The sequence below is a fragment of the Polyodon spathula genome, chromosome 2, assembly GCF_017654505.1.
Source record: "Polyodon spathula isolate WHYD16114869_AA chromosome 2, ASM1765450v1, whole genome shotgun sequence".
Classification (NCBI taxonomy): domain Eukaryota; kingdom Metazoa; phylum Chordata; class Actinopteri; order Acipenseriformes; family Polyodontidae; genus Polyodon; species Polyodon spathula.
Window position 1 is genome coordinate 84,665 of NC_054535.1, and position 25,205 is coordinate 109,869.

General features: G+C 40.9%; 2 protein-coding genes across 3 annotated transcripts in view; both read left to right on the forward strand.

The window, feature by feature from the left end:
* The window catches only part of aadat (aminoadipate aminotransferase), a 36,873-nt gene extending 29,520 nt beyond the window's left edge, over nt 1–7,353 (forward strand). For both annotated transcript variants that reach the window (XM_041273894.1, XM_041273902.1), the window contains 2 exons: nt 4,374–4,475; nt 6,101–7,353. In XM_041273894.1, coding sequence (XP_041129828.1) covers nt 4,374–4,475; nt 6,101–6,142 — 144 coding nt within the window. In that variant the 3' untranslated portion in view covers nt 6,143–7,353. The remainder of the gene's footprint in view (nt 1–4,373; nt 4,476–6,100) is intronic.
* Nucleotides 7,354–14,662: 7,309 nt separating this feature from the next.
* LOC121328824 (microfibrillar-associated protein 3-like) lies at nt 14,663–24,564 on the forward strand. The gene is made up of 3 exons (XM_041273916.1): nt 14,663–14,894; nt 15,255–15,653; nt 23,272–24,564. The coding sequence occupies exons 2-3, from the start codon at nt 15,377–15,379 to the stop codon at nt 24,108–24,110; spliced, it is 1,116 nt and encodes a 371-aa protein (XP_041129850.1). The 5' UTR covers nt 14,663–14,894; nt 15,255–15,376; the 3' UTR covers nt 24,111–24,564.
* Nucleotides 24,565–25,205: the final 641 nt, after the last annotated feature.

Genomic DNA, 25,205 nt, shown 5'->3' on the forward strand with positions numbered 1-25,205 from the left:
CCCTTTTTCTAAACTCCATTTGTGACCCCTGGTCCTTGTTTCTTTTTTCAGGCTGAAAAAGTCCCTTGGGTCGACACTGTCAATACCTTTTAGAATTTTGAATGCTTCTTTAGAATTTTGAATCCACTGCCTGAACTCTGCTGCTGCTGTAAAATTCCAAAGGCCCTGGAGTGTATTACATGAATTAGTCATTTAGTGGATGTTTTTATCCAATGCGACTTACTAGGGGTGAACTGGGCCTCATAAGGGGCTGAGTGGCATATCCAGTAAAAACGCTCTGCGTGAGTGCAGGATGAGCCCTATAGGCTGAGCATCGCTGGGGGGGGTCTAGGTCGACCAGGGTGCCCTTGGCTCACTGCGCACCAGCGACCCCTGTAGTCTGGCCGGGTGCCTGCGGGCTTGCCTGCTAGCTGTCCGGGAGCTGCGTTGTCCTCCGACGCTGTAGCTCTTTGCCGCTCCCGAGTCAGCACAAGGGTGGTAGCGGTGAGCTGAGCCTGAATAATAATTGGGCGTTTCAAATTGGGAGAAAATAACAAAAATCCTTTCGGAGCACACATTGCTGACATTTAAGAGCCTAATCCTTTAGGAGCCTAATCCTTTAGGACAGTGGTTCTCAACCCGGGGCCCGCGGGCTGCTTGCGGCCCAATCAGCACACAGCTGCAGCCCATGTGATCTTGGCAAAAAAAAAAGCAGATGAAGGAAAGAAGCATCGCAGTTTGGCAGTAGAAGGCAGAAAGGTACAAGGTGACTGGAAAGAAGCATCACAGTTTGGCAGTAGAAGGCAGAAAGGTACAAGGATACTGGAAAGAAGCATCGCAGTTTGGCAGTAGAAGGCAGAAAGGTACAAGGATACTGGAAAGAAGCATCGCAGTTTGGCAGTAGAAGGCAGAAAGGTACAAGGTGACTGGAAAGAAGCATCGCAGTTTGGCAGTAGAAGGCAGAAAGGTACAAGGTGACTGGAAAGAAGCATCGCAGTTTGGCAGTAGAAGGCAGAAAGGTACAAGGTGACTGGAAAGAAGCATCGCAGTTTGGCAGTAGAAGGCAGAAAGGTACAAGGTGACTGGAAAGAAGCATCGCAGTTTGGCAGTAGAAGGCAGAAAGGTACAAGGATACTGGAAAGAAGCATCGCAGTTTGGCAGTAGAAGGCAGAAAGGTACAAGGTGACTGGAAAGAAGCATCGCAGTTTGGCAGTAGAAGGCAGAAAGGTACAAGGATACTGGAAAGAAGCATCGCAGTTTGGCAGTAGAAGTGGAAAGAAGTGGTTTCAGTCATAGACAGAGATGGGAAGCTGTTTTGTTTATTATGTCATACGGCCCTCACTGTGTGCAATGTAAAAAGGCACTTTGAGACAAAGCATCACGTCTTTCAAACTAAATATGTAATCTGAAGATAGAAAGTTAAATTTTGTCATCTTGAGAAATCACTAAACAATGAGCAGAAAGTGTTGCGTGCTGCATTTACTGAAGCAGACGGTGTGTCACTTGCATCGTACAAAATTTCTTGGATGCTTGCCAAACACGGGAAACCATTTAGTGATAGGGAGTTTGTAAAACAATGCTTTTTAGAGTCCGCGGACTGTCTCTTTAATGGTTTGAGAAACAAAAACGAAGTCATAAGAAGGATACAAAATCTGCAGCTAAGCAATGACCCAGTATGTCGGCGCATCTCAGACCTTTCTGAAAACCTGGCCATCCAACTGAAAGCAAAGATCTCTTCTGCTGTAGCTTTAAGTTTAGCAGCTGATGAATCAACTGATATAGGAGACGTGGCCCAGCTTGGCATTTGGATTCAATGCATTGATACAGTCAACTTTGAAATTACAGAAGACTTACTTTCGCTGTAGTCATTGCACGATTGCACGTGTGGGGAGGATATATACGTTACTGTTCACCAAGCATGCGGTGAAATGAATGTTTCACTAAATTCAGTTGTTTCTGTAACAACAGATGGAGCTCCGTGTATGACTGGTAAACATCTGGGACTAGCTGCTGAAATGACAAGGGAGCAGCCAAATCTGTTGTCATTTCACTGTATTGTGCATTAACAGGCTCTCTGCAGCAAGTTAGCAGACGGTAGCATGAAGGGAATAATGGACACAGTTGTGAAAGTAATAAACTTCATTTGTGCTTGACCCTGACTACAATGCCATTTTGTTTCTTTGCTGCAAGAAATTGACTCGTCATATGGCGATATACTGTTACACACAGAAGTAAGATGGCTAAGTCGTGGTAAGGTTCTTCAAAGATTTGTTGCATTACTTCCACAAATTGTGCGGTTTCTTTGTGAAATTGGTGAGGAGGGTAAATACCCTGAATTAAAAGATGACAGCTGGAAGGAAGACATAGCATTTCTTGCCAACCCCACTGGGCATCTAAATAAGCTGAATGTGCAACTGCAGTGTGAAGGAAAAGCAATTGACAAGTTAAAGTGCGCTGTTGCCAGTTTTAAGATCAAACTTGAACTGTTCATCGATCAAATTAAAGGAGACCTCGCGCATTTCCCAGTGTTAAATGAAGCAGGTGAAGGTTCTGTGGAAAGTGACAAAAGAGAACAATTTGTTGTTACAGTACAGCAGCTGAAAGAAGAGTTTTCATCACATTTTGGCGATTTCGTTAAAGTACAATCTGCTGGTGCTTTTCTACGGGATCCTTACACCTTTCCCATTTTAAACACTTAAACACCTTGCCACAGCATTGTATGTTCCCAGGCATGAACTGGAAGAAGAGCTGTCAGATTTGCAGGGGCAGGGAGCAACTTACCCAGCAGAGCATGCAAGTTCTGACCAGGAATAATGGAAATGTGTTGCTGGACAAAATGTGCCTCTTTTGAGTGCAAAAATACACTCTATGTTTGGATCGACTTGCATTTGTGACCGTACCTTCTCAGCCATGTGCCGGATTAAATCCCTCTATCACGCTTGCTTGACTGATGCAAACCTTCATGCACAGTGGCGGTGTGCTGGCACCCATCTTCAACCAGGCTGTGAAGCAATTACTGCTTCAAACAAAGGAAGTTGCCAGATCTCCCACTAATGTAAGTTTAAAAGCAAATTAATTTTAATAGTTATATTTTTACTTGTTTTGCTCATTTAAAATGGAAGGTATTATATTGATTTGTATGGCATTGCTATCAGATAACAGACACAAAACATGTTTTTTATAGATATACAGGTAGTAAGTATATTGTGTGGGTGCGGCCCACATAACACATAGATAGCTGCATATGTGGCCCACAAATGGAAATAGGTTGAGAACCACTGCTTTAGGAGCACACATTGCTGATATTTTTCGGGTTAGGCGAATATCATTCTGGTTTTGTTTTAATTTTTTGCATTTTAAATATATGGTATGCAGATATGTGCAAACACTGAAATAACAAACATGCCATACAGAAAGAGTTATTCACCCCTGCAGTGGCCCTGGTATGAATATATTTCAAAGTTGTGGTAATCTGTGAAATGAAGACCTGTGTGATCAAAGCTGCCCTTGTAGAAGCGCCAAGTCATTCGCAGGGTTTCACTGTTTGTTTTGTGCTATGTTGATTCTGAGGTTTCGGATTGTTTTGCACGTAGCGTGGGAGCATACCCAGCACAGTTCATCCACACTATCGTTTCAGCAAGTGGAGGAATTGGTTTCTTTAGCTCTACATGGACTGCAACAATCTGAAGTGTGTCTAGAAAAGCTTGGATTGGCACTTCATGTATTCTTTCCCTATGGATGGCACTTCATGTATTCTTTCCCTATGGATGGCACTTCATGTATTCTTTCCCTATGGATGGCACTTCATGTATTCTTTCCCTATGGATGGCACTTCATGTATTCTTTCCCTATGGATGGCACTTCATGTATTCTTTCCCTATGGATGGCACTTCATGTATTCTTTCCCTATGGATGGCACTTCATGTATCCTTTCCCTATGGATGGCACTTCATGTATTCTTTCCCTATGGATGGCACTTCATGTATTCTTTCCCTATGGATGGCACTTCATGTATTCTTTCCCTATGGATGGCACTTCATGTATTCTTTCCCTATGGATGGCACTTCATGTATTCTTTCCCTATTTCAATGGATATTTACATCACTAGTCAATTTCTTTCCTAATCTGTTCTGACAACAGTGTGTTCTGAGACATTATATCACACTGATTTGCTATTTTTAACATATTATTTAGTCAATAAAGAAATAAAGCAAGTTGTTTTATTTTGTATTATTATTATATTACACATTAAAGCTAGCCAACATTTTTATATTTTCTGACCATATTCCCTGTCTGACTCATGTGTTTCATGATCATTTGTCTCCCTGAATACTCCTGCCTGTTAAATGGATCCCTTTTCTAAGATCCTTTTTCCTCGTTCTGTCTTTGCGCAGGTGCTGCTTGTGCCAGGGGGTGTCTTCAATATTGACAGCTCAGAGCCTTGTCCGTATGTGAGAGCTGCCTTCTCGCTTTCCTCTCCAGAGCAGATTGATCAGGTACAGTGTGTGGATTGGCTGGAGAATGTTGTTGAAGTAACTTACAAAAACTAGATGGTGAGTAAGTAGATTCTTTTCTTCAATCAGTTGCCAAGTTTATTGAAATATGCAGGGAGTCTGGTCCCAGGTACAGGACAAACACAATACTCAACATTACAATGTTTGCATGACATTAAATACCCTTCTGTATAGATGGTCCACCTCCCCTTTCTCTGACACTTAACCAATTGCAAAGGTAATTTAATTTATTGTGTGAGTGTTAATGTGTGTGTAGTCTAGTGTGACAACCTCTGAACTCAGTGCATTCTTCACACTCCTGGAGACAAAAGGTCCATACATCTGCCTTTTGTTATCTCCTTGCGACCCCCGTTGATGCCAGTGGGATTATCTCTTTTGATCTCTCTGAAGTCTTTAGAGCCTGTTCCCTTCTAGTCCACAGCATTGTTATCTCGTTAGCTTGCAGTCATTGTTGGGCAGTTTGTAGACGCATCGTCTCTATCAATTGTAAGCAGTACATGCAATTTGAACCAAACAGTCTGCTATTTGCAATATTAGTCTCTTTTCAGAAAAGAACACCAGTATAGCTCTACTAGTCCACATGCGTAGCAAACTGCTAATCAATTCTCAATCCATGTTTTCCAACAGTTGTGATTACAGAGTTGCTACAAGGGTTACCAAGAATCCCAGCTTCAATGTAAAAGAGCACACCTGCGATGCCAACAGCAAACTGACTGGAGGTGGTTCTGAAAAAGAACATCTGTGTCTTAGCTGAAGAGTGAACCTTTGTGCAGCGTTGTGTCCATTATACTGGTCAATCAACACAGTGGTTGTTGAGATGGGGTTGTTGCTGTTTCAGTGTTGATAGTAACATGTGTTTGAGTTATTATACTGGACAGTCCATACCGTGATCCAGATGGGGTTGTTGTTGTTGTTTCAGTGTTGATTAGTAACATGTGTTTGAGTTATTATACTGGACAGTCCATACCGTGGTCCAGATGGGGTTGTTGCTGTTTCAGTGTTGATAGTAACATGTGTTTGAATTATTGTACTGGACAATCAACACCGTGGTCCAGATGGGGTTGTTGCTGTTTCAGTGTTGATAGTAACATGTGTTTGAGTTATTATACTGGACAGTCCATACCGTGGTCCAGATGGGGTTGTTGCTGTTTCAGTGTTGATAGTAACATGTGTTTGAGTTATTTTATTGGACAGTCCATACCGTGGTCCAGGTGGGGTTGTTGCTGTTTCAGTGTTGATAGTAACGTGTGTTTGAGTTATTATACTGGACAGTCCATACCGTGGTCCAGATGGGGTTGTTGCTGTTTCAGTGTTGATTAGTAACATGTGTTTGAGTTATTATACTGGACAGTCCATACCGTGGTCCAGATGGGGTTGTTGCTGTTTCAGTGTTGATAGTAACATGTGTTTGAGTTATTATACTGGACAGTCCATACCGTGGTCCAAATGGGGTTGTTGCTTTTTCAGTGTTGATATTAACATGTGTTTCTTAGTTACCCCTTTTTTCTGTTTTGGTTTTGGAATGCAACACACACTAGGGTTAAATAGCATTTCTCTGACTTTTCATTTACTTTGCCTTAATGAATGTGTTTTCCTTTTTATCTCAGGCTTTCCAGAGACTGCGTGCACTAATCAAGGAGTCAATGTAAAGTATCTACAGTGAATGGACTGAAAACAAGAAGAGATTCTGCATCGTGTAGGAAGACACCCTCTATCCACTGCAGGAAGAGATTATTTTTAGGAGGCGTCTACACGCCGAGTTCATCACAATTTGAATACTGTTTGCTTTACCCATTCAAACCCTTTAGTGTCTCCTGGTACAGACTGGTTTCACAGACCCACATTACCACTAAGCACCAGCCATCAGTACCTATTTTACTAGCACTGTCTACTCTTTTTTTAAATTTTTTTTTTTAAAGCTGGGCAAGAAAATGAACTGAAAGTGTTCTGGAAAGTAAGTCTATTTGTTTGTGTGATAAGCCCTACACCGTGCCTGCATAGTGCCTTCATGAACGTAGGACCAATTCAAACGGCTGAATCAGTACACTTTTACTAAAGTAGACTTCATGAAGTTTTTACTCTCATGATTCTTGAGGTTAGAAAACAATCAACTTAAACTTAGCCTTTTGTAACATTCGTTATCCTGCATACCATTGAGCCCAGAGCCCTTTGTGACAAGTTATTATAGGAAAACAAAGCTGGTTAGAGACAGCATGGAACGTGTTCGGTATTGCTGAAGGCTGTGTGGAACGTGTTCTATATTGTTGAAGGCTGTGTGGAACGTGTTCTGTATTGTTGGAGACTGTGTGGAACATGTTCTGCATTGTTGGAGGCTGTGTGGAACGTGTTCTATATTGTTGAAGGCTGCATGGAACGTGTTCTGTATTGTTGGAGGCTGTGTGGAACATGTTCTGCATTGTTGGAGGCTGTGTGGAACGTGTTCTATATTGTTGAAGGCTGTGTGGAACATGTTCTGTATTGTTGGAGGCTGTGTGGAATGTGTTCTGTAGAAATGGGAAATATCTGTTTTGTGTGTATGTGTAATTATAACCATGTTACTATCTATACATTTTAAATAATGTGTTTCATTTTTATTTGTATGACGGCTACATTAGACTGTATAAAATGTACTGCAGGTTGCATGTCTGATTTTCAACAGCAGGCCTTATTCACAAAGCTTTAACTCTCTGTTTTGATGAACTAAAAGAGGTTTCATTCAGTCAAAACTTTATTTAATCCATCAAAACTGACATGAAAATATTGAAATAACCCATGGTGATTTGTGGTCCTGTGTTTCTTGAAGAGCACTCACTGTATTTTATCATTGAATCACAAACATTAACAATATTGAAATAACCCATGGTGATTTGTGGTCCTGTGTTTCTTTGAAGAGCACTCATTGTATTTTATCATTGAATCACAAACATTAACAATATTGAAAGGATTGTATTTGTGTAGTGAAAGTTTTTCAGTTAACACTGAACTTATCTAAAGCAGCAGAAAGGAGCTGCAACTGGCTATGATTGAGATGGAAAAATTCTGGATGGGGATCTCAAGCACAATAGAAAGAAAGCAACGCTGATGTACGGATAAGTAAGCTGGGCTGAGTTGAGTGGGGACGGAGGGGGTGATACTGGGATGCCAGAATCGCTGTAGAACCCTCTTGAGGTGTTGTGGGCTAGTCGACGAAACACAGAGGACAGAAGGTGTCCACTTGAAGACCGCAGAGATGTACCCTATCCAGACGTTTGTCATGCTGAAGCGCTGGGAAGACCGCACTGTGGTTGATCCACAAGGCCAGCATCACAGCTGTTGTGTGTGCTGATGCACTGTGGAGGAAAATAAGCTGATCCCTGGAGTCAGCATTACACTTCAGCCATCAACACCAGGCAGAACGATATCTACATCAACAGGTGGAAAGAAACGCAAATGGATGGAGATACAGATGGATCACATTAGTTTACTGTAAAGCTATGTCTTGGTTGGTGCTTATCTTGGCGAGAGCCGAGTTCAAATCAGCATGAAGTTTTAACATCTACTCTCATGTAATGGAAATCATGAAGATCTGGATACGTCCAGTGACTGCTGTGAATAGTGCAGCTGGCAACAAGGGAAAGACCTCGTGACAGCATGGAGAGAGGCCCACTAGGCGTCGACGTCCTAGCCCATGTATGGCCCAGAGCGCTCCTTTACGTGTTCCAGCCTCTGCCATTACTCCCGGCATTTCTCGAAAAGGTCTGGTCAGAGAAGGCGTCAGTTCTCCTAGTGGCCCCCAGGTGGCCCAGGAGAATCTGGTTCTCAACCCTGTGCCAGCTATTGAACGGCCCGCCCTGGGAGATCCCGCTTTGCCGAGATCTCCTCAGCCAGGCGAGAGGCACACTTTGGCACCCTGAGCCGGGCAGGCTCCAGTTATGGGTCTGGCCCATGAAAGGGACTGCTGGACAGCCTTAGGGCTGTCAGGCGTGGTTGTGGGTACTCTGCAGAATGCTAGGGCGCGTTCCACTAGGTCGCTGTGTATGTATAAGCCTATAAGTGGAAATATTTTCAAGATTGGTGCCGTACTAACGGTCATGATCCATCTTGCAGTTTCAGAAAGATCTGCTTGAGGCTGGTAGATCACCTTCCACACTGAAGGTATACCTAGCGGCTATTTCTGCTTGCCATGCCCTCGTTGACTCTGTGTCCCTGGGCGTGCATTTTCTGGCTACCCGGCTTCTCCGAGGCACACAGTGATTGCACCCTCCTAGGAGGGCTACTCTCCCCGAATGGAGCCTTGAGATTGTACTGGAGGCTCTCACGTAGGCCCTGTTTGAGCCTATATACTCCATTGTGTTGAAGCATCTGTCCATGAAGACAGCCTTCCTCTTGGCTGTCTGTGCAGAGCTCCTGCATGCGTATTTGGGATGATGGTAGCAGAGTGTCACTGCATGCAAACCTTTTTTTTCTCCCCAAGGTGGTTACAGCCTTCCAGATGAATCAGTCTGTGGAATTGGATCCTTTCATCAGCCAATGTTTGCTTCGGAGGAGGATAGGAAGTTGAACCTTCTCTGCCCGGTTCAGGCATTGAGATGTTATGTGGCTAGGACAAGAGCGCTGCGTCAGTCTGACCAGCTCTTCGTCTGCCATGGAACACGGACCCTGGGATAGCCCCTTTTGAAGCAGCGGCTGTCGTATTGAATTGCAGACACAGTCTTGACTGCGTGTGATGGTGCTGGCTTACCCCCGCCTGGGTGGGTAGCCGCACATTCCACGAGAGGTGTGGTTATGTCATGGGCCCTCTTTCAAGGTGCCTTCATGGCTAAGATTTGTGATGCGGCTAGCTGGGCTATCCCGCATACTTTTTCCAGGTTCTACCGCCTGAAGGTGATAGATCCCTCATTGCCCTCTGTGGGCAGTAGGGTCCTCGAGGTTGCGCGCTCACTCCGCTGACCTCGGTCAGGCAGGGCTAGGCGTCCCTCATAGGCTGCCGTTCTTTTCTCCCTTGCGACGGCTCTGGTACACGTTTCCCATAACGATGTTTGGTGGCCATCTTCGAATTGAAAGGGAACGTTAGTTTACCCGCCGTAAACCTGGCTCCCTGAAAGAGAAGATGGCCACCACCACGTGGCATCGGTCGACATCACTGTTTCGTCGCGAAAAGAGAGTGAGGCTCCCCTGCATGACGGTTATGTACCCTCAGTATGCGGGACTGAGGGGCTCACCGAGGGGAGGGGGCCTATCGATTTGATAGAAAGAGCTCAGTGACACCTACCAATAGGCGTATATCCCATAACGATGTTTTGGTGGCCATCTTCTCTTTCGGAGGAACCAGGTTTACGGTAGGTAAACTACCGTTCTCTTCCTTGTCGGCATTGCCACCCTGCAGAGCAGGCTCCATGGATCGGGGTGACAGTGCTATGTGAGGAAAATCAATAGCACCCATCACAGTGGGGAAGCCAGCAACCTGGTAGAAGCCCACTTTCACATCCTGTAAACTTAGAACATAAGAACATAAGAAAGTTTACAAACGAGAGGAGGCCATTCGGCCCATCTTGCTCGTTTGGTTGTTAGTAGCTTATTGATCCCAAAATCTCATCAAGCAGCTTCTTGAAGGATCCCAGGGTGTCAGCTTCAACAACATTACTGGGGAGTTGATTCCAGACCCTCACAATTCTCTGTGTAAAAAAGTGTCTCCTATTTTCTGTTCTGAATGCCCCTTTTTCTAAACTCCATTTGTGACCCCTGGTCCTTGTTTCTTTTTTCAGGCTGAAAAAGTCCCTTGGGTCGACACTGTCAATACCTTTTAGAATTTTGAATGCTTGAATTAGGTCGCCACGTAGTCTTCTTTGTTCAAGACTGAACAGATTCAATTCTTTTAGCCTGTCTGCATATGACATGCCTTTTAAGCCCGGAATAATTCTGGTCGCTCTTCTTTGCACTCTTTCTAGAGCAGCAATATCTTTTTTATAGCGAGGTGACCAGAACTGAACACAATATTCAAGATGAGGTCTTACTAGTGCGTTGTACAGTTTTAACATTACTTCCCTTGATTTAAATTCAACACTTTTCACAATGTATCCGAGCATCTTGTTAGCCATTTTTATAGCTTCCCCACATTGTCTAGATGAAGACATTTCTGGGTCAACAAAAACTCCTAGGTCTTTTTCATAGATTCCTTCTCCAATTTCAATATCTCCCATATGATATTTATAATGTACATTTTTATTTCCTGCATGCAGTACCTTACACTTTTCTCTATTAAATGTCATTTGCCATGTGTCTGCCCAGTTCTGAATCTTGTCTAGATCATTTTGAATGACCTTTGCTGCTGCAACAGTGTTTGCCACTCCTCCTACTTTTGTGTCGTCTGCAAATTTAACAAGTTTGCTTACTATACCAGAATCTAAATCATTAATGTAGATTAGGAATAGCAGAGGACCTAATACTGATCCCTGTGGTACACCGCTGGTTACCACACTCCATTCTGAGGTTTTTCCTCTAATCAGTACTTTCTGTTTTCTACATGTTAACCACTCCCTAATCCATGTACATGTGTTTCCTTGAATCCCAACTGCGTTCAGTTTGAGAATTAATCTTTTGTGCGGGACTTTGTCAAAAGCTTTCTGGAAATCTAAATAAACCATGTCATATGCTTTGCAATTATCCATTATCGATGTTGCATCCTCAAAAAAATCAAGCAAGTTAGTTAGGCACGATCTCCCTTTCCTAAAACCATGTTGACTGTCTCCCAGTACCCTGTTACCATATAGGTAATTTTCCATTTTGGATCTTATTATAGTTTCCATAAGTTTGCATATAATAGAAGTCAGGCTTACTGGTCTGTAGTTACCTGGTTCAGTTTTGTTTCCCTTTTTGTGGATCGGTATTACGTTTGCAATTTTCCAGTCTGTCGGTACCACCCCTGTGTCAAGAGACTGCTGCATGATCTTGGTTAGCGGTTTGTAAATTACTTCTTTCATTTCTTTGAGTACTACTGGGAGGATCTCATCCGGCCCAGGGGATTTGTTTATTTTAAGAGCTCCTAGTCCCTTTAACACTTCTGCCTCAGTTATGCTAAAGTTATTTAAAACTGGACAGGAACTGGATGACATGTGGGGCATGTTGTCAGTATCTTCCTTTGTAAAAACTTGTGAAAAGTAATCATTTAACATATTTGCTATTTTTTTTTTCTTCCTCTACGATTTTGCCATTTGTATCTCTTAAACATTTAATCTCCTCTTTGAATGTTCTCTTGCTGTTGTAATATTGGAAAAACATTTTGGAATTGGTTTTAGCTCCCTTAGCAATGTTTATTTCTATTTCTCTCTTGGCCTTTCTAACTTCCTTTTTGACTTGCGTTTGCAGTTCTGTGTACTCTTTCTGCGTACTTTCTTTTTGGTCCTTTTTTAATGCTCTGTAAAGTGCCTTTTTCGCGCTGAATATTTTTTTTAATTGATCTATTAAACCATTTTGGCAATTTAGTTTTACATTTAGATTTGTCTACTTTAGGGATATAATTGTTTTGCGCCTCTAGTACTACATTTTTGAAGAACAACCATCCTTCTTCTGTGGGTGTTTTCTCTATTTTACTCCAATCTACTTCTGTTAGTCTCTGTTTCATACCTTCATAGTTTGCTTTTCTAAAATTGTAAACCTTAGCTTTAGTCATTACTTTTGGGGTTTTAAAAAACACTTCAAATGAGACCATGTTGTGGTCTGAGTTTGCCAGTGGTTCTCTGACCTCTGTTTTAGTTATTCTATCTTCGTTATTTGAAAAGACTAAATCAAGGCATGCCTCCCCTCTAGTGGGTGCCTTCACAAATTGTGTTAGGAAGCAGTCATTTGTCATTTCCACCATTTCTATTTCATCCTTCGCGCTACCCACCGGGTTTTCCCATTTTATTTGGGGGAAGTTGAAATCCCCCATTAGTATGGCTTCTCCTTTGCTACACACATTTCTAATGTCATTGTATAACAGATTATTGTGCTCACCGTCTGAATCTGGCGGTCTATAGCATGCTCCTATTATTATGCCTTTTGAATTTTTGTCCGTTATTCTGACCCATATTGATTCGGTTTTATTTTCTTTGTCCGGGTTTAACACCTGGGCTTCAAGACTGTTTCTTATGTATAGCGCTACCCCTCCTCCTCTTCTGTCCTGCCTGTCTTTCCTATACAGTGTATACCCACAAATATTAAATTCGTCCCCATCACTCTCAGACAACCACGTTTCTGTAACACCTATCACATCATAGTTACCTGTTAGTGCAGTAGCTTCAAGTTCTAGAATTTTGTTTCTGATACTTCTAGCATTTAGATAAATACATTTAATGGTTGTCTTACCTGAGTTGTTGTTCTTGTTTTGATGCGGTCTCCCTTCTGTTTTTTTGTTGATTTCTCCCCCCTTCCTTTCTAGTTTAAATTTACCACACACTTGTCTTCTGTGTGGTAAATTTAATATAATTCCCTGTGAGTTTTAGCAGGGCTTTTTTTTTTGTGTAACTTGCACTTTATTAAATAGGTTGCAGTTAAAGCTGAATAACATTGTTTAAAATAAATAGTTAATACTCTAAAGCAGGGGTGTCAAACATACGGCTCTCCCATTGGTTTTAAAAATTGCATTGATGCACGGTATCGTTTTGGAATAATTTTTTAAAACATCCCGCCTCTCTCTTAATACAACACGCGTATTCAACATGTGCAGTCTGCACTGTATGAGTGACATTCCCATTAAGCCAATCACAGCTCACATAGCTAGTAAAATAGCCAATCAAATAGCACACAGGATCCGTTTCCTCACGCACATATTTTTGATTAGGATAGCGATGCGAAGGCTTGTTTAAACTATTTGTTTTACTTTGTGTAAAATTTAAAACCTGGAGCGAGAAAGTAGTTGGAGATGTCACGGAAGTGAAAGGTGGAGATGGAATACAAAAGTTTCCTAAATTGTTTCCCAGATGATTATTTACTGAATAATTTTGACGACAAGGCAACTGATTTGCAGTGCAGTGATTGCAATTATGAAAGATTATACCATACAATATCACTATGATACGCTGCACAAAGCGAAGTATTGAGTTTACTGGAAATTAACAAAGCTATGGAGTCTCAACAAAAGGAAAGACTTTTTTAACTTCAAGAAGCCGCGGAAAGTGCAGAATTACCTTGGAAGAAACTAAATAGGATTAGAACAGAGGGTGTTGTAGTTGATTCACTTAACTGAATTAATCAAACAAATCGAGTCAGTAAAAAGAATCAAACTGCACATCACTAGTTTTCAGGCCAGAACAATAGTTTTAAATACCTTGCCTATCTGGTTAAAGCTATCTGGGTCCAAACAAAGTCTCTCTTCCTGTCAGTAAGAGCTTGGGCCGTGATGCAACCTTGTCACAGGCTCCATCGGGACAGTACTTTTTTTTCACTTGCATCACAATGTATTTTTGTAATCCTTGTAGAAAGTACCTGAAAACTGAAATGCCCCTAACTGTGCAGGTGAAGCTGGAGCCCATGTATCCTAGACTGCTACTGATGCTGGGAAATCAATTACCAGTCCCAATTTCAAAATTAAACTTTGTGTATGGATGAAAACTAGACTGTTTTAATCTAGACCCTCTTAATACCCAGCTTGTGAATTCTGTGGTCACTAAAACTTGGAATGACCCTGTGTGACCTGCTTGTGTTAATCTGGCACTCAGAACACATAACCGTTCAGCCCCATCTTTTCTTTTGCATATGTCTAGGGAAACACTTGTCCAAAGGTTTGATGTGGAATCCGTGACACGATTTTGTGAAACAGTTTGTCACAGTTCCTCTAATTGTTGAAGCATACAAAATGAGGCCATGTTTGTTTCCAGCTGGTGTAAGTAGTTCAGATGATATGGGTTATCTAATTGAATTAGAAACAATGTATACTATTTATAACGTTTAAATTGATGCCAGTAGGTCAAAACGATTTATCTAGGTATTTAATGGTTTACTTAATTACTGCACATAAACATAAACGTTGATGGAATTTGATCAGGGCTATAATGGTCAGACATTGAGGGTGGCCCTGAAAAATCACTGGTGCAAAGTGCATGCGTCACATTGCGTACACAATGGCACTGTTTTCTGTGAAGAAAAAAATAAAACGTATACAAAACACATCCGCTTCTGACAGTAGGTACCAAACTGATCTTGCGAAACTCGACACCAGAGCTGTGGTTGGCTGTTTTTGGAGCATGCTCAGTGGGATTATGACCTACATTTTCTGCATTGAGCCGTGAGATCCTGCGCGAGAGACGTATATAGGTGAATTTAGAGTGTGAGAAGTGACTGGAGTGGGGACAGTTCGCTTATATATGTGATGCTTGTATTCTATAAACATATTACATGATAAGAAACATGGCATGCGGTCGCACAAGAAGCGAAGCTTTTAGTACCGTAAGTATTGGACCTATACTAGCTATCTATGATTTAGCAGTTACAGCTAGGTTACAAAACAGAACAGCATTGTAAGCGGTTGACTGAAAGGCGAACTAAAATTAGGTTTTAATGCTTTATACTCTGTGATATACCGATTACAATAAAATAATAAGTTAATTGTACCAAGACACATTATTAGCTTGCTAAATCCCGATAATTAAAAGATAATTTAAATAATTTTGTATTGAGTGTTTTGTTCCGAAACGAATTGACGTACTCTGTTGGAACTGAGTTTTTTGTCTGTTTATTTTAGAATACCAACATTTTGTAAATTAATATTAACGATGTCCATATTTTATTTATTTATTTATTTTGTAGGATGTTTTTGGAGTCAGAAAACATTATCGTGGATAAATTCTGCCTTTGCACAGATAGGACAGTGCCTGATTGACATGCAGACACGAGTGGAAAGATTGTACATCTAATCATAGTCTACAAATATGTCAAGAAAAATGAATAGAGGAATCCGAACAAATCTAATTTTTTTCATAACCATCGTAAGCTTGTTAACGGCGTTGACTGCTGTAGCTGCAGCCCCAGAATTGAATCATACACTCGACGAGTCCGGATCGGTTCCTGTTGTTATCTCAAGGATGTTTCAGATCATTGCCAGGGAAGGAAACACCGTGTTGTTGGACTGTAACGTTACCGGGGACCCCTTGCCACATTTTCAGTGGTACAACTCGCACCGTCATCTGTTGCACATGGATGAAGGCGGTAAGTCTATTATAGTTGTCTTTGTAAATTATAAGAATTAATTACCCCCCACCCCACCTTTATGGATTAATATTGTTTAAAACAATAAATACAGGAGGTCAATAAACAATCTTGCCAGTATTTATATCTGGGATATGTAGCAAATTAAGCTTTAAAAAGCTGTATTCTGCAGGTGTAAAAAAACCAAAAAAAAGCTACCAGAGTACCCGTACTGGATGATTAATATTGGTATTGGTTTCGTATCAGTTTACTGCAGTATACTATTGTATCACTGACCCTGTCCACACTATGCCCTTAAACCGGATTAAAAATGCTAAATAGGGTTAGAATCCACAGTACGCAACGTTTAATACCGTACTCGAGAACCGGACTCGAGACCACCTCTGGTTACATTTTTTTGTGTATCCCAAAACTCTTCTGTTTGGCCAAATACTCGGAGCAGGAGCTGAAGGACTCGCTGCCAGAGTAGACTTCGCACGAAGTATTCATTTGTATACTTTAAATAAATCTGCCCGGACATCTCTGTTAAACTAGTGGAGAAAATAACAAAAGCACAACGTTAAATGAAAAGCGAGTTAATGTAGGATCGGGATGAACAATTCACGTAATTTCTCAGCTCTGTTTGAAATAAAATTAGGTGGACCACAACTAGGCTTGGGGAAGATATGAAGGTAAAAGCAAATATTTCGTAATTAACGGCTTTTTCTGAGTTTAATTTTGAAACAGAATCGGCTCAATTAGTACATTAAAGGGAAGTCATCTGATTAAAAAATACAACCAGAACACGTCAAGCCCTACTTGTGTGTGTTCACGTTTAATTTTTCCAAAATACTTGTTTTATTTATTGTTAACAGTATGGACCTTTGTTAATATGGAGCATAACACGTTATTTAAAAATAAAATAGAATGCATGGTGGGATACTGTCCTATTAATTTCCACTGTTCATTGCACCCTGGGATCCTTCTAGAAGCTGCTTGATGAGATGGGATCAATGGGATGGGATCAATAAGCTACTAACAACCAAACAAGCAAGATGGGCTGAATGGCCTCCTCTCGTTTGTAACGTTTCTTATGTTCTTATGAACTGTAACCAAACTATTGTAATAGTGTGTGGATGCATTACCCGCCTGACTAAACATGAAACAGTACTTCAGTGTGGACGCTTTGAGCTGGATTAATGAAAACTGTTTTGAGTACAGTTCTCGAGATCCATTTTGTAGTGTGGACAGGGCCAGTGTCAAGCCAGGATCAGCTTTCTTTCCATTTCCTGTGTTTCCTCCATCTGCCTTCCCTTTCTTAACTTGTGAATTATGGCTGGACTGTGGCATAATAACCAAATACTGAGAGGCTGTTTTTAGAAGGGTACTTTCACCTCAGTGCTGGTGCTCTGTATAAACACACTGGGCCTAATCTTCGATCTTCTTGTGCCTTGCAAAAAAATAGTGCTTTGGCACAAAATGAGAGATATTCCAAAACGGCACAAAGCAGTTGCGAGACATTGGAATGTACCAGTTTTTTGAGCAGTTCACAGATCTGTTTGTGCCTTGCAAAACCGTCTGAGCATTCACTACCAATGTAACTGCACACAACAGCCAAGCAAGATTGCAGAATGACGGACAGTCACCATTAGTAATGGCATTATCCTGACAAGCTGCTATCATTGGTTTCGCCACAGTATGTACCGACATGACAGCAGCCGAGACCACACAATATATCGTGCACACATACATACGGACCATTCAAATACACAATATAGCTAGGTGCCGCGTTTTCAAATTAATGTACTGATAATGCCACTGTTTTATTGAATACGGACAGTATTGTATCACAAGGAAATACTATATAGGTTTCTTTAAAGGTCAGCTGATCCGACATAGCTGTATGTTTAAGTAATTTTTTTTTAAAAAGGCTTTGGATACTGTCTTTTTTTTTCTAATCAAGCATTTTTATATACACAATACACAGAAATGCGTTATGTTATTCATTCTACTCACCCATTTGAACATCATGATTAAGCCCAGTTTGTAAGGTTTTGAGTGTCGCCGGAATGGATTTTTTTCATTGACATATATATATATATTTTTGTGAGAATAATAATTAATTCTAAATGCGCCCCTAAAATGTTATTTGTAGCCTGCTATGATTTCTTAATAATGAACAGTCTCTGTACAATTAGCAACACTGACATTCAGCAGACTGGACAGCTGCACAAACAGAACTGTTTGTCCCGCCTCAGCTAACTTATGAATGAACTGCTGCAGAGAAAATACAGGACTTTGATTGGTTGATCGTATCACCAGTCTGGCTTTAGGAAAACGTAAGCAAGCCTTTCACAGCAAGAGTGCCCTGACGGTGATTGGCTCTCCGAAGTGCAGCTGCCCACCCCTCACCCGTAATACGCAGCAATCTATGGAATAGCCCAATAAAGCAACAGGCTTTATTTTAATTTACAGATGTGTGACAACACACAGCAAAGACAGGCCCTCCCCTCCCCTCCCCTCCCCCCCCCTCCCCTCTTCATCCTTCTCTCAATCTTCATTTCTATACTTTGATGGCACACATTGGATGCGGATATGCCTGTGGAGCAGTGAAGAACACGTATAACTGTATATGTAAACACACTACCGATGTCCATCATATCAATACAATACTCAGTGATACAACACATAACTGATGCGCCCATCCGGTGTGTGCGAATGGGGGGGTTGGGGTTCTGTACTATTGTACGTTTGTACTATTATACCAAACTCCAGAGTGGACTGTTACTCCGACACAATTTGAGCCAGCGGTGCACAGTTATTGGAACTAGCACATCGCAATTATCGCGCAGATATTGGTATATTCAGATGAATTAGGGCATTTGCCCAATTCAAATTTGATTGTGCTATGTGCATATTGAATGTCCACCTAGAATACATTTGCATCATGTTTCTAATTACCGATGCATTACCATATGCTAATAGGACCGCATTAAAGGAACAGAAGGAAGGCAGTGTGCTGGACAGAGGTGAGTGCATGTTTCCACACTCGTCTGTTGGGCATGGGAATACGCTATAAATGTCACTGATATGCACATGTTATATATGTTATGGACACAAAAAAAAAGAGCCTTATTGCTTGTATGTTTTTGCCGCAAATTGGCTACGGGGATGCAGTATACAGGTTTGCATCACCATCAGCTTTAGGTAAACTGGACTTGCTATATCATGCAGCATTGAGGTACAATACAAATACAAGATTTAATACTCATCATTGTATATCATGTGATTTGGTAGGCTGGACTTCTTTGGCTTTACGCAGGTTGAAGCACTGGTATATTCTGGTATGTAAGGCTATTCAATGTAAATTATATGAATATACTTGTTTAAATGAATACCTTATAGCTTCCCATAGTAACCATAGCCTCAGATCTCATTCTTTCTTGCATTTTAAAATCCCAAATGTGCATACTGAGGCTGGTAAAGGATCCTTTGCTTATTATGCCCCATAGTCCTGGAATGAGTTCCAGTCCAAACTAAAGCTGCAGACTCACATATCTCTTACTACAATTTAAGAGTAAACTGCATGATTTCGTGACTTAGAGTTGCAGTTGTTTTAAGTATTTGAGTTACGTACTTTTGTGTATTTTGATAATTGTTTTAAATGTGATTTTGCCTGTGACTTAATTGTATTTTATTGTGTACTTGTTCTTGTTGTCCGATTGACTTGCTGCTGCCTGCTTGGCTATGTCACACTCGTAAAAGAGGTTTTAATCTCAATTTGACTACAAGGATTATATATATATATATATATATATATATATATATATATATATATATATATATATATATATACTGTATAATGTTATGGTATTGACTCTTGATCTACTAAAAAACTAAAAAAAAAAATAGGAAGATATTGCATATTGCGCGATGCATACATTTATTTATATGTGTTTATTCTGAGTAAATACATATTTCAACTCCAGGTCGGTTACACAATAATCTGTTGTGTCTTGTAAGTCTGTTAGTCATGCCTGAGAAAACAACTGAATCGTTAACCCTTGTGTTCCACACCAGTGGTTTATTTGGATCCTTGTGGTATCATTCACACATGAGGCTCATGGAGCTGTCCTGTGGGAAGCATGTGCCCCAGTTGTTGTTTCAACCATGATTTACAGTTTCTTTGCTGCACAGAAAGAAAACAACTTTAACGTATCTGTAAAAAATGTTTTCCTTACACACATAAGCAATAATTAGACGGGCATCAAATAATAATTGTCTTCTGATTGGATATGCAGTAAAAACCCAAGGTTGAGAAGTTGATTCTAATTTGCAAGTACTTCTGGAACCCTCCAGTGTATAGCTATTTTGTGTTATATATATATATTATATATATTATATATATATATATATATATATATATATATATATATATAGTTGTATGAGTCATCATGCAGAGAAAGCTGGTGAGCTCAGGAGGATTTTTAGCATATAGCTGTGGGTCGTACTTTGTGTACAAATTGGATAATTTGGCTTTTTTTCTATTGAAATGTAAATTAAACATCATGCCGACATGGACAGGACAGATTTGTTTGTAACCAGTTGTGTAGAAAGTCCTGCATATATTCTTTTAGGAAGTCAAAGCAAATATTTACTTGCGCTATTGTTTAAATTGTCTGTTAGTTCAAATAAAAAAAACACCCTTTTTTAAGGTTTTGTTTTTCTTCTGGGAATCAAACCTCAAACCTGTGTTGTTTCAAAAGCCTATATATAATGCCTGGGCTGTGGTGGCAGTGTTTGTAGTTTACTGTGACCTTGAATCACACGATGGCAGGCTTTGGAATCCCAGTTCAACACAATACAGCCGTGGGTTCCGCTTGCCGTAAAATTGTTGATACAAAGCCTATGACTAATATAATCTATATTTATCATCTATATTAATCCCTTTTCCATCCTTATTTATTTATTTCCGTCTGGTTTTTCCTCTTCCTGTTTCCTGTTAGCTTGGTGACACAGCTGCTTTCAGTAGCCAAGTTGAATTCTAGTACTGATGGAGGTGTCTAGCATAAGAAATAATGCAAAAATCCCCTCTAACACTGTTACAGTATCACACACCCCTGATTCAGTGCTTAGATGGGATGTTGATGTGATATATACTTGAGAGAGTTTGTTGTTGGTGTTCTTGGTAGTTTGTGTTACAGTATCACACACCCCTGATTCAGTGCTTAGATGGGATGTTGATGTGATATATACTTGAGAGAGTTTGTTGTTGGTGTTCTTGGTAGTTTGTGTTACAGTATCACACACCCCTGATTCAGTGCTTAGATGGGATGTTGATGTGATATATACTTGAGAGAGTTTGTTGTTGGTGTTCTTGGTAGTTTGTGTTACAGTATCACACACCCCTGATTCAGTGCTTAGATGGGATGTTGAGGTGATATATACTTGAGAGAGTTTGTTGTTGGTGTTCTTGGTAGTTTGTGTTACAGTATCACACACCCCTGATTCAGTGCTTAGATGGGATGTTGAGGTGATATATACTTGAGAGAGTTTGTTGTTGGTGTTCTTGGTAGTTTGTGTTACAGTATCACACACCCCTGATTCAGTGCTTAGATGGGATGTTGAGGTGATATATACTTGAGAGAGTTTGTTGTTGGTGTTCTTGGTAGTTTGTGTTACAGTATCACACACCCCTGATTCAGTGCTTAGATGGGATGTTGAGGTGATATATACTTGAGAGAGTTTGTTGTTGGTGTTCTTGGTAGTTTGTGTTACAGTATCACACACCCCTGATTCAGTGCTTAGATGGGATGTTGAGGTGATATATACTTGAGAGAGTTTGTTGTTGGTGTTCTTGGTAGTTTGTGTTACAGTATCACACACCCCTGATTCAGTGCTTAGATGGGATGTTGAGGTGATATATACTTGAGAGAGTTTGTTGTTGGTGTTCTTGGTAGTTTGTGTTACAGTATCACACACCCCTGATTCAGTGCTTAGATGGGATGTTGAGGTGATATATACTTGAGAGAGTTTGTTGTTGGTGTTCTTGGTAGTTTGTGCATGCCGTAAGAAGGACATTAGGATTTGGTGGTTTGCTTCCCAGTAGCTGCCAGTAAAACATTTCCTATTTCCTTTTCAGAACATGAATTTTTGAGCCATGTGAATACTCTTTGTGCACAATAATCTTGTTTTTAATGTAATCCTGACATCACTTGATGTCCTGCTTTTTGTTCTCACTGTACTGTAGTGGCTGTGTCTGTTTTTATGTTATTGCTGTAGCAGTGTTCAAGTATAACAATTTCCTTTTAGCATAACATTATTCAAAGTAAACTAAAGCAACACTATACAAGTAAATAGTAAAAGTAAATGGAACCTGCAGTGTTGAAGTTACTCTGGTTAAGTCTTCAGTAAGATTTCTTCTTAACCATTTCTTCATTATACACCTTAACAAGTTGGCTGCCACCTTCTAGGGCATTATAATATCACCAGAGGTGTTTCGGCCATGGTGGGATACTTTGTATGATGTGTTATAAGATAAAGGGGTGGACTATTTTGTTAAATGGCAAAAGTAAGAAGGAGATTGGGGTAGTATGTCTACCCAGGCAACCAAAAGAGACAGTGTGTATTTTAACATGTTCATAAGAAGACTACCCGGTTGAGTCTGGCCTGTGCTAGTAGGTTGAATAGCACTAGCCCTGGTTCAGCTTCAAGCTGCATCACTGAAAAGGACGTCTCAATTGATCGATACACAACAAATCATTACATCCGAAAAATGCTGTGACAACAAAATGATCCAGATGTATTTGTCATCTGTAGCCTGATCATAGGCTTAGATTACACTTTGTAACTTTTTTTTTTTGGTTCCTGGGTAGTAAGTGTTATTTCCTAATTGCTTATGCCTCAAAAGTATAGAAAATGGCTATTATTCCCCACAAACTTTGCTTTTGTGAATACAGTATAATCGTAAATCTCGAAAAACTACTCACTTCTAAATCTTTTGTAGTCATTTTTGTATTACTTTAGTATAAATACATGTTAATTTGGATACATATGTTGTTTTTTAACTGACTTTATGTGAACGAAAAGACACACATTTGCCCGTTTTCCCATTGGAAATAGTGATATTTTGAAATATCACTGTCCTGGTCACAAAAGCAAAGTTTGTGGGGAATAATAGCCATTTTCTATACTTTTGAGGCATAAGCAATTAGGAAATAACACTTACTACCCAGGAACAAAAATTGTGTTGCATAGTGTTATAAGTTCTTATCGATCCACTGCAGTCCACGCCGTATGCAAATGAGGTGTGCGCTGTAGTAACTGTGGCCAGTCAATTTCAGTGTTAAACATTTCCAGAGCCAAAGCTGCAGTGCTTATCTGAGTTATTGAGCTCCCTCAGCCCTCACTGAATTGAATGCGATACACAGACTTGGTAATGAAGAATGTGTAATGGGTTTCAGCTTGACAGATTCCAGACACGAAATAAAAGCGCTGTTTTATAAAATGTCAATTGAAAAGCCATCACTTTCCATTTTAAATTATATAGCTACTAGGGGCCAAGTACCAAGGAATGATGCCCCTGTGAATTACAGGATAGAAACTTGTAGTACTCACTTTATTTTTTTTTTCTTTGCAGGAAAATGGTCGATTTTAGACAGTGGAGTGCTGAATATCAGCAGCATCACATTTGATGACCGTGGCAAATACACATGCGTGGCCTCGAACATCCACGGCAGTGTGACCTCCACAGTGACCCTGCGAGTGGTGTTCACCACGGGGGACATGGGAATCTACTACGTGGTGGTCTGCCTTGTAGCCTTCACCATCGTCATGATCCTCAACATCACCCGTCTGTGTATGATGAGCAGCCATCTGAAGAAGACCGAGCAGGCCATCAACGACTTCTTCCGGACTGAGGGAGCCGAGAAGCTGCAGAAGGCCTTCGAGATCGCCAAGCGGATTCCAATCATCACCTCAGCCAAGACCTTGGAGCTAGCCAAGGTGACGCAGTTCAAGACCATGGAGTTCGCCCGCTATGTCGAGGAGCTGGCCAGGAGCATCCCACTGCCCCCGCTCATCATGAACTGCAGGACCTTCATGGAGGAGATCCTGGAGGTGGTAGACCAGCGTCATACCTTTGTCAAGCAGGTTCATGAGGCAGGGGAGGAAGGCAGCAGGGAAGGTGGGGCAGATGTTTACACCATCCCCAAACGCAGCGGCTCTCCCGCTGGGGACTCAGATGAGGCTTCGTTGCACGAACACCAGCAGCACATTGCCATCAAGGTCTCGGTGCACCCGCTGTCAACCCAGGACAGCTTGTCAGCTGTAGACCTGAAGTCTGAGAGCTGCATGCAGATAGAAACCACAGAGGATGAGGCGGTACCAGAACCAGAACTGGAGCCAGAACCAGAACCAGAACCAGAACTGCCTACTGCGGAGTTAGAGATAGAAACGGAAACAGATAACCACATATAATATTCAGAATCGATTATCTATGCATTTCCAAACATGTAAGGTGAAAAAAGATGAGGTTTTACTAATAGCTTGATTATGTTTTACCTGCCCTCAGCCTTGTATGATGAATGTTATATAGAGAACTATTTTATTCCAAACAACAAAGCATGTAAGTGTATTTATTGTTATTTTCAGCTACCTTTTTGCATCTTGCAGCTGCTGCTTCATGCTTTCAAAATGAATGACATTTCTGTTTCCTTACTTACTGAATTCATGTTTTAGAGAACAGCTACCCAGGCATGTGTGGGAAAGCTAGAGGTTTTACTGGAGCTGTAGACTACAGATAAGCACTTCCCTGCAGGAACTTCATCTACTCTCTGCTCTCTGTTTTTCAATATGTCTGGTTGAAGATTCATTGTGTGTAGATAATGCCCTAGAGGCATCACTGTGATAGCCAAATAAAGATTTAACAATGCATATGGTCTTTTTTTCCTGTGAATGGGGGTTGGTACATAAACCATTGCTGCTAATTTCAGCTTTTTTTGTACATGTAGATATGTACAAAAACATTCTCTTGATAAATGTATTTACAATGTTACATAATGTAAATCATGAACAAAAAAACAAAAAAAAAACTGATATTATTACAGAGCCCTGTTCAGTGTCCTCCCTGCTGTTAGAACCCTTGGATTACTTGTGTGGCTGAAGTCTTGTATAGTGTAGTGTGCAGTGCAGAACTGAGGATTAAACACCACCATTGCCCTTCAAGATCTTTTTACACCAGTTACAGTAGCTTTTTCAGGCTATTGCATGTTGCTACCTTGCAATCTCAAGCTGGCTGGCTGGCTGGCTGGCTGGCTGGCTGGCTGGCTGGGGGAGGGGGGGGGGCAACGACAACGGCAGAAGTACGATTCTCTGCAGAATGACAAGCAAATGCCTGTCTGGGATCAGGCATGCATTGTGCAAGCTTGCCTCACAGGTTTCAAACCCTATCCTGTTACAGGCCTTGGCAGGCTACACCCACATGTGTACTTGCTGCATTGTGAAGGATTCAAAGGCGTTTTCTACTCCCATTGATGAACCCAGATAGTTAAAATCAGTTGAGGGGGATGGTAA

Bases quoted from the DNA above. Each gene is read 5' to 3' on its own strand.
- LOC121328824 (XM_041273916.1), top strand. From the start codon at position 15,377: ATGTCAAGAAAAATGAATAGAGGAATCCGAACAAATCTAATTTTTTTC. The intron at 15,654-23,271 runs GTAAGTCTATTA...TTTTCTTTGCAG, and splicing joins GTTGCACATGGATGAAGGCG to GAAAATGGTCGATTTTAGAC.